The sequence below is a fragment of the Terrapene carolina genome, unplaced genomic scaffold, assembly GCF_002925995.2.
Source record: "Terrapene carolina triunguis isolate 2854851 unplaced genomic scaffold, T_m_triunguis-2.0 Scaffold67, whole genome shotgun sequence".
In the NCBI taxonomy this organism is placed as follows: domain Eukaryota; kingdom Metazoa; phylum Chordata; order Testudines; family Emydidae; genus Terrapene; species Terrapene triunguis.
The window spans coordinates 12,891,246-12,900,817 of NW_020664418.1; the positions used below are offsets into that span (position 1 = coordinate 12,891,246).

Here is a 9,572-nt window from a genome sequence, read left to right on the forward strand (position 1 = left end):
CCCCCGTTTTAATGCACACAAATGATCATCTTGGAACATTTCAGTCAAGAGACAGCACCTCTGACATCACCCAGGGACATTGGCTCAGCATGGACTCCAGGGGAAGAGCACCCCCAGCTGAATTATCGGCAGTACTTCCTCCAGCAGCCTAGCTTATTCTTGGAGGCCTCCCTCCCAACAACCACTCAGGCTAGCTCTGAAATCTACCGGATCACAATTCCAATGACAGACAAGTGGAGAGATTCAGCTTTATTAGACTCAAATACTGACGAACTAAAACCGACTGAGGCTTTCTAGGGTGGCAGGAATGGAAGTACAAGCAGGAGAGGGAGCTGGCAGATGCCTCGTGGGAGCAGCTGTGGCTTTGCAGCATCTCCTGGTTCAGGGGGCTGTTGCTCTTTTCCTGTGGCTGTACAGAAATCCAGTGGTCTTGCCTGTGGTGGCTATAGCCCAGGGGAGTGCAGTAGGAAGAACCTCTCTGAGTTCTGAGTCAGAGTTCCCATCCCAGCGTAGTGCATCATCTCCTCTGCCATCAATTGCATCCCGACAAGGCAGGGGAGAGTCCCCTACACTGCCCAGGGCAAGAGAGACGCTCAGTTCTGTCCAAGTGTTTCAGGGCTGAGGTGGGGATCGGAGACAGGAACTTCACAATCGTCCTAACCTAGCAGCATCTCTGAAACATGCCACTCTGCCCTCGCTCCCAGGGAGTTAGGGTGCCCCGCCTGCAAATATCAGCTCCAGGGCAGCCTGAATGTCCCCTCCGGTGGCCTGGAGGGCTCGGAGGCTCAGGTCGTCGTCATGTATGCCCATGTCCCGCAGCTGCTGCAGCTGCGGCTGCCACTGGCTCTGTAAAGAGAGGAGAGACAGCTAAGGGGAATCACTCAGTACCCGAGAAACGACAGTTATTCCCTACCCTCCTCCACAGCCTCCAAAGCCGCAGCTTTTCCCTCCTGCATTTCTACACCTCTGTCATCTTGGGATCTAAGCACCTCCTGCTGGAAGCAACCCCACAGTCCTGCCCCATACCCTCCACCTCCAGTGCTTCTGCATCGTTCCCTACAGCACCTCCTGCTGGGAGCTCCGGCCAGCCACTGAGTCACCTTTGGATACTGAGTGGCCTGCAACGCGGCACTTCAAGTGAAAGACTTTCCTGTCCTGCAATAGCTCCTGGAATCAGGGTGGAGAGGTGGGTCACAGAACCCTGAAATGACAAGACTGAGTTACTGACCTGCATGGCGGGCTGCCCAGATGCCTGCAGGGCATGCTGCAGGGCCTGGCTGAAGAGGTCGTTGGTGATGGGAGTTCCTGATTGGACACTGGAGGACATCGGAGAGGTGCCCGATGAGTGACCCTGGAAGACAGGAGACCATGCTAGTGGGATCCACACACAGCTGTAATGTTAACTGGCCCACACAGCGATCTTCAGGGCAATGCCTCCTCCACAAGGGTCTCCCCAACCCCAAACATTCTCCCTCACGGAGTCTGTACAGAGGAGACTCCTGCCATAATGGGTTAACCCAGCGTCAGGTCCCAGGGCCGTTAGCTGGGACTGGCTCTCAGCAGTCAGTATCTCACTGCAGTTTGTAATCTGAGAGAGGGGTTCCCTGATGCTGTGCTGTTACCCTACCTGGGTGCCAGGGGTAGGAGTGTGTGAGCTGCTCTCAGGCGTGCTGGCCAGGGCCAGCGCAGTTGCCAGTTCACTCTGTGTGATTGGCCGGGGTCCAGCAGCCCCAGTGTAGCCGAGTGATGCTGGGCGGGACCCAGAAGTGCTGCTGGAAGGCGTGGACCTTGTGCTCTGCCGGGACGGGAGAAAACCCATGAGTTAGCGTCTATGTCACAAAGATACTCAAGGTCCGCTCAGGATTCCAAGGAAGTCACCATCAGAGCCACCTTTAGAACTAACATTGCACAGCTCAGCCTGCCAACTCCCCTGCCTTTCAACGTTAACCTTCAGAGTCACCAGCTAAGAACCCCCAGTACTAACCACAGCTGTTATAGAGACACTGGAAGCCCTGAAAAGATGCAGCAATGGACGATCATACTGCAGCGGTGTCAGTAACTTCAAACAAACAATGTGACAGAGACCCAGAGTTCAGAGGTGGCTGGGGCCACCGCCAGTCTGGGCCATCTAGTGATCATGGCTCAGTGCTGGCAAACTGAAGGGAGACAAAGAGAAAACACAGGGTTGGGGGTCAGGGGAGTTGGCTTTGATCTGACACTTGCAGTTACTGGATGTATTATACGAAGGGAATGATTGACTAGCAATTATCAGTGGTTCTGTAAACGGACCATGGGTTGGGACATCGCCTCAGCTTAATGATCCCTGTCAAGCAGGATGTCCCTCCCCACCCATTGCTGAATAATCAAACAATCATCCCCACCAAGACCTTGTTCCTCTGCAAAGAAACCTGCAGTGCGCTGCCCTGAAGAAGTACTTGCATCACCCACTCTTCACATCCAGGCAAGGTGCTTCACAGCTCCTATGGTATTTGGTGCTGGCATTCAGGGAAGCACCATTCCCTGAGCTGGACCTACTTATTTCTTACTACGCGAGCCTAACTAAGTACTGTTGTGGCTCCTCTCACTGTAGTATCTGAGCATCTCACAATCATTAATATCTTGAGTGTCACAATAGTCCGGGGAGTTAGACAGAATTTTTATCCCTAGATCATGGGTGGGCAAACTTTTTGGCCCGAGGGCCACATTGGGGTTGCAAAACTGTATGGAGGGCCGGGTAGGGAAGGCTGTGCCTCCCCAAACAGCCTGGCCCCCGCCCCCTATCCGACCCCTCCCACTTCCCACCCTGACTGCCCCCCTCAGAACCCCTGACCCATCCAACCCCCCTGCTCCTTGTCCCCTAACTGCCCTCCGGGACCCCACCCCCTATCCAACCCCCCCTGCTCCCTGTCCCCTGACTGCCCCGACCCCATCCATATCCCCGCCCCCTGACAGGGCCCCCAGGACTCCCATGCTTATCTAACCCCCCTCCCCACCTGTCCCCTGACCGCCCCCCCCAGAACCTCTGCCCCATCCAACCGCCCCCTGCTCCCCATCCCCTGGGACCCTCTGCCCCTTATCCAACCCCAAGGCCCCCTTACCATGCCGCTCAGAGCAGCATGTCTGGCAGCTGTGCCACCCGGCCGGAGCCAGGCACGCTGCTGCGCTGCCCTGCAGGAAAGCGCAGCCCCGCCACCCAGAGTGCTGCCCGCGTGGCTGCGGGGGAGGGGAGACAGCGGGGGAGGGGCTGGGGGCGAGCCTCCCCGGCTGGGAGCTCAAGGGCCAGGCAGGACGGTCCCACGGGCCGTACTTTGCCCACCTCTGCCCTAGATAATACAGATGGGGAAACTGAGGCATTGGGAGAAGAAGCGACTTGCTCAAGGTCACACAGGAGGCTGTGGCAGAGCCAAGGGCTGAACCTGGGTCTCTCAAACCCTAATCCAGTGCTTTGACTGCAAGACCACCCTGCCCAGGGTGCAGCTCCAGATTCTCTGATTTTACTGTGCCTCTAAATGCAACCATCCCCCAAACCCAGACCCCTCACGTGCCCCACTAACATTACCTGATGAAAATCATCTTCGTCGTCAGAGAGACCTTCAAACAAAAAGCCACCTGCCCCAGAGAAGAGAACACATTCAAGTGGAGAAAAGCTCTCAAACCACAGACAACACAAAATCTCAGCTCCCACTTACCCTCCCAGCAGAGACTGTTAGATCTCCCATGCCTTCAGAGAGGTCAAACCAGCTGATAGACAACACTCAGCCTCCCAGGGAAAGACACTTCATGGACTGCGTTTTATAAGGGTTGCCCACTCACCATTAAAATGCAGTCACCTCTGGGGTGGAATGCAGTGACATTAATGTGCCTACAGCACTAGATGGGGAAGTGAAAAATAACTTCTCCTAGTGAAAGTACAGAGGAAATTTAGGGAGGCAGCATAGTTACCCAAATTAGAATACAGCCAGGACAATGGAGCTAACACCTCTTCTCACACAAACCAACTATGGGATCTTTAATATTCACAAGTGTTTTATGTCTCATTGGAAAAGGCACAGCCTTCAGCAGCACAGGGCCAGGACCGCTATGTGGGACACTGGTTTAGTTCTGATTCAGAGGAAAGAGTGCCACCTATGAATCACCAGCATCCTAGGTTTTCCTTGGAGGATTCCCACCCAAGTGGTGAAGAGGGTCAGATCCTAAGTGGGATGGAGAAGACCTACAGCAGCTGAAGGGTTCATAGTCGCAGGCCTAACACACCCAGCAACTCCTTTATTGCACTCTAATTGGATGATTCAGTGAGTTCTACTTAATGCTGCATATGTCAGAGGAGAAGGAAAATCCCTCTCTCTCTGCCCTAAAGATTACATCCCAGAACAGATGCACGTTACCAACTCAATGAACCAGGCCTCCTGCTCCACCTGCCCCTGGAAGGCTCAGGGTCAGTTACTGCCTGGATTAGTCTGTAGATCCTGCAGTTCATCTACCCCATGTGCACACACAGCTGAATGCTTCACACAGGCAAACTGACCAGGCATGTCCCTGTAGGAGCTGGAGGGCATGCTGCGTGAGGAGGTCTCCGGAGTTGGGAGGGGCGTGCTGCCCGCCACTGAGTGCAGAACCAGGATGATGGCGTTCACCAGAGCAGGGTGAGATGGGATTAGCCTGGGCAGAGACAAAACAAGAAACCTGGAGGTGGCACCAGAGGAAGGGAAGGGAGGCCGCCACAGCGCCCAGAGCAGCAATTTCAGGCTTCCCAGTGGGCTATGCTTCACCACCATCTCCGATCCCGGCTCTGGCAGCCAGATGATGTAACCCCTCCAGCCTACCTGGTCTAGTAATAATCCTGCCACCAGCCCAGGAGTCATGCTCCACATTTTTTTTTTTATTATTTGTTTTGTTTGTTTAAGTGGATTTGGTGCTAGTGAAAGATGGCAGGTTTGACATCCCCAAAGGCTGGAGTCCTCTCTTCATCCACTGAACATGTACTGCATGGGCCACAGTAGTGCCAGCTCCTCTGGCTGATGTATCTCATGATACAGAAGGATGATCTCTAGGTGAAGGAAGCTCCCTCCCCTTGACCCACTGATTCCTACGCACTCTGCTGAGTTGGCCAACAAGAGGGGCCAGTTAGATCCCATTTTGGCAATGAGTTTTTGATTAGGATCGCCAACCCTCCCAGATTGGGCAGGAGTCTACTGGAATCAGCATCAATCTCCTAGTGACTATTGAAAGCAATCCGGGAGATTTTAATAGGCCGCTAAAAGTCCAACTGGCGGTGCAGCAGGGCTAAGGCAGGCTTCCTACTTGCCCTGGCTTCGTGTGGCTCCCGGAAGCAGGCAGCATGTCTGGCTCCTAGGTGCAGCGGCGGCCAGTGGGTCTCTGCGTGCTGCCCCCACCCCGAGCTCCAACTCTGCAGCTCCCACGGGCTGGGAACCACAGCCAATGGGAGCTGCGGGAGTGGTGCATGCAGGCAGGGGCAGCGCAGGGAGCCACCTGGCTGCCCCTGAGCCTAGGAGCAGAAGGGACATGCCAGTCGCCTCCGGGAGGCACCCGAGGTAAGCGCCATCCAGCCAGAACCAGCACCCCTCACCTACCCCAGCCCTCTCCCACACCCAAAGTCCCTTCCAGAGCCCACACCCCAACCCCCTACCAAGCCCATAGCTCCCTCCTGCACTCCAAACTCCTCATTCCCAGCCCCACCTCAGAGCCTGTACCCCCCAGCCGGAGCCCTCAGAGCCTGTACCCCTCCCGCACCCCAACCCGCTGCCCCGTGCCAGAGAAAGTGAGTGAGGGTGGGGGAAAGCGAGTGATGGAGGGAGGGGGGATGGAGTGAGCAGGGGCAGGTCCTTGGAGAAAGGGCAAGGAAGGGGCATGGTCTCGAGGAAGGGGCGGGGGGAGGGTGTTTGGTTTTGTGCGATTAGAAAGTTGGCAACCCTATTTCGGATGCAGGCTGCCCACTGGGACCAAAAACGAGATTCCCCACCTCAGCTCGCACAGGGCTCTGAGCAACAATCAGATGGTAGCAATTTTCAACCACAACCAACCAAGCCTGGATTTGAACTCAGGAAGCAGAGGTAAAAGATCCTGCACTAAAGTACAAATCTCTTGAGCCATCCCGCCCCCTAAAGTGCAGCATGGGCAGCTCACTGACAAACACCCCAGCTCAGTATTTTCTCAGACTACTATTACTAAGAGAGAGGGGTTGGAAGCAGGAAGAAGGGAAGGGAAAGCCTTCGACCCTGCCTATGCCAGTGGAATGGCATGTCCACACCGGAAGTTGAGAACTGGAGTAACCCTCTCCTCCCACTTAAAGAAAAATAGACTGTGCAATTGTACAAACAGGCATTGCGTAGCTACGTGATGGCTTGGACACAGGATGGCCATTCAAAACTTACGTGTCCAGCATGTTTGGGTCAGCGAAGACCGAGAAAAGATCTTTGTCCTGCAAGACCCCTGTAAGAGACCAGGAAATGTATTGAATCAGGGACAGGAAACAAAAGGGGCATCTGTCAAATGTGACCCAAAACACAAGCAAAAGTCACTCAGTTCCTGGAACAGCTTTACTCCTGGGGCAGTGGAGCAATGTGTACTCCAGATGGTATCTCTCCACTATTATTCTCTTGTAAGGCTTCCACCTCTTCCCTACAAGGCTCTGCATCATGACCATCAGCTCCCAAGCACAAGGACCATGTTTTGAGTCAACAATGGTTGCTGCTGAGCATCATACAATACTTCCGCTCTTCAGAGCTATCTGCTTTTGTTGGCTCAGGGCCATAAGAAGCAATAACCCAAAATCCTACTGGAATCTGCACATGGCCATGCAGAGATGCTGCTAGCTCACTAGGCCAGGCAAGCCTGGATTAGATTTAATTAATTCTTTGTGGCACTTGGAAGGGGCAGGTGCAAAATAGATGCATTCATTATGCACCTCCCTCCCTCCGGCTTCCTTATGGGCCAGTCCAACAACAGATAGCACAATAGTAAAATCTGACTCCTGGACAGATTCAGACCTCTCTGTCTCAAAGGTGGAGAGTCTCTGCAGACACTGCCTTTTCCTGCTCTTCCTGGAGCCTGACGCTCCCTCCCCCAACGTGAGGAATTAATAGGTTCCATGGACCATGTCTATTTACTATGTCCTTTACACTGTCTGGCCACATCTGAACTCACCCAGAGCAACAGGGTCGCTGCTGAGACCAGGGGTAGCTACAATGATCTGATCCAGTGATTCCTTGTTCCCCAGCATCTTGAAGACCTACCAAAGAAATCAAAACAGATCAGCAATGCCACATAATGAGGCCAGTCTAAAACTGGGGTAGCCCAATTCAACTGCTGTTGGGGCTCTCCATCCCTCTCCTTTGTTCAGTCACACATGGTGGATGACACACACTTAGGGGTGAAGAATAAGCCACACTCACTGCGTCTCTGTATGCAGGACTGCTATGCAGGGCGGTGTGCAGGACCCGGAACTCTCGCACTGCAGCCACTTTATCCACAGGCTCTGGGGGAGACATTCAGAAAGGGATGGGAAGAAGAATCAAGAGCTTTTATTGGTCAGTTTCATTCTGCCTGCCCTTTATGTCATCCGTTTCCTCATAGCCAAGAAAGCCAAACCCAGTCTGACAGAACAGTGTATGTGCGGGGGAAGAATCTAAAGACCTTTGCTCTAGCACTCCCAACTCTGCAATCCCAGTGCCACTGCTTTAATTTACCTGCTCTGATGCTGACCACAGAACACTTCAAAGGCAGAATAAAGATGGATCAAAATGAGTGGGGATCTGATTTTGGTCCTCAACAGAACCAGTGTAATTGACTGGAACTCAGCTAGGAGGTTCTTTCTCCATGTATCATGGGGCTCTTTCCACAGTTCCCATGTCAGTGTGATACAGACAGAGAGCTCCCTTTCCTTTAAGATTGGAGGTTTCAGAGAAAACATCAGATCAATCCCAAGGAATTCACCTCCTTCCAGTATACCTCTGTCCCTGAAAATGACAGGCAAGCAGGCGTATGTGTCCCCATCTCAACCACAAGAGATAAGCACCACACATACACACGTTTAAGAGTTCCAGAGGGTCATCCCAGGCATCCTCTCTCTCACCTGGTTTCTGATCCGGCTCGGGCCACGACTTCCGCAGGACATGAACAGTTGAGCCTGACTGGATGCCATAAAAATCAAGTGTTTGGTCATCCTTCAGCTTGCGGCCACAGTAGATCAGATCTGAAAGAGAGAAAGCACAGCTCTATAACACAGGGTGTTCCTGTAGGAAGCCCTATTGCTTGGCCTTTATGGGATAAGTACATTTCCAGGCATGCTATCAGCCTGCCACATGATGTACCAATTGAAGTGGCAACTCCTAAATATTCAGCCGCATAAACACTTGCACATTTAAATTCAAGGGGACCTTGAAGCTTAGGACACAAGCCTGGCTGTGCATCCTCTCACAGAACTACACGGTTTAAAAGAATTACCCCAACCCCACAGAGTTCTACTGCTGTCAGACACAAAGTATATGTCATAGCAGAGATAGGTGTCTACTAGCCTGCCTTGTTAGAAGGATTTGTTAAAAGCAAACCTGGAAAATAGGGATGGCTAATGTCTCCATAATAACTAACATTATACACAGCAACACTGGAAGCAAAGAAACTATACCCAACTGAAACTGCTGTATGTAATTACTCAGTTGAAATTTGGCATGATCCCAGGCCTGACTAGGCCCAACCTTGCAGTAAAAGCAGCAACTCACCAATGAGTTCTGGGTCTGGGACTGACTCCTGCAGCTTTCCAGTGATAAGCTGCTTCAGGTAGGAGATGCTGCACCCACCCAAAGGACACTCTCCCAGCTCGGTCTCTGGTAGCCGCAGGATGGATTTGGGGGCCAACGGCTGATCTGCCAGCTTCACCGCAATATGCCACTCTGACAAAGACATTGTAACTGTGTCACCGAGAGGAACTGAGCCTCAGAAACCCAGTTCTGAACTCCAGGAGAGGCTGTGAATGGAACGAAACAAACCAACATGAGACGGAATGGCCTATACACTAGGCTATACCCTGTCCCCAGCTCTGGGTGGGGATATCTACATTAAGTCCCTGCCCTAGTCCCCAACACTGAGGGGGCGGGGGGGACTATGTCCTTGTCCCAAACCCTGATAGAGCAGGGAGGGGCTCCCCTACCAGGCCTTACCACAGAGCCCAGCTCGGCGAGTGGACGGGTTCTAGGCAGTACCGGGTTTACATTGGCACCAGTGGTGCCATGGGGCCGGGCCCACAATCAGAAGGGGCCCTGGCCGGCCCGATCCCCCGGCTGGCTGAGCTGGCCAGGAAAGCTGACCCCACCCCGCCTCTTCCCCAAAGCCCCCACCCCTGCTCCGCCTCTTTCCCATGGCCCCCGCCCCCCACCTATTCCCACCCCTGCTCTGCCCCAGCCCTGCTCCTACTCCACCCCTTCCCCCACAAGCTCCCTCCCCTGAGCTACACGTCTCGGGGGACCCTACAATCACCGGGCGGCAGGAAGTGGAGTGACCCGGCCCCAACCTGCTCCACTCCGCCGGTGAGTGCTGGGGGTCCAGCCTGGGGAGGA

The 9,572-nt window shown here is 53.7% G+C and overlaps 1 protein-coding gene across 1 annotated transcript; it reads right to left on the minus strand.

Moving 5' to 3' along the window:
- Positions 1 to 236: 236 nt before the first annotated feature.
- UBL7 (ubiquitin like 7) lies at positions 237 to 8,980 on the minus strand. The gene is made up of 10 exons (XM_026648218.1): positions 8,739 to 8,980; positions 8,093 to 8,212; positions 7,413 to 7,495; positions 7,165 to 7,249; positions 6,393 to 6,450; positions 4,526 to 4,659; positions 3,560 to 3,609; positions 1,628 to 1,795; positions 1,229 to 1,351; positions 237 to 846 (listed from the first exon to the last, which is right to left on the minus strand). Exons 1-10 carry the CDS (start codon positions 8,920 to 8,922, stop codon positions 709 to 711), a joined length of 1,143 nt encoding a protein of 380 aa, XP_026504003.1. The 5' UTR covers positions 8,923 to 8,980; the 3' UTR covers positions 237 to 708.
- Between the last annotated feature and the right edge of the window lie 592 nt (positions 8,981 to 9,572).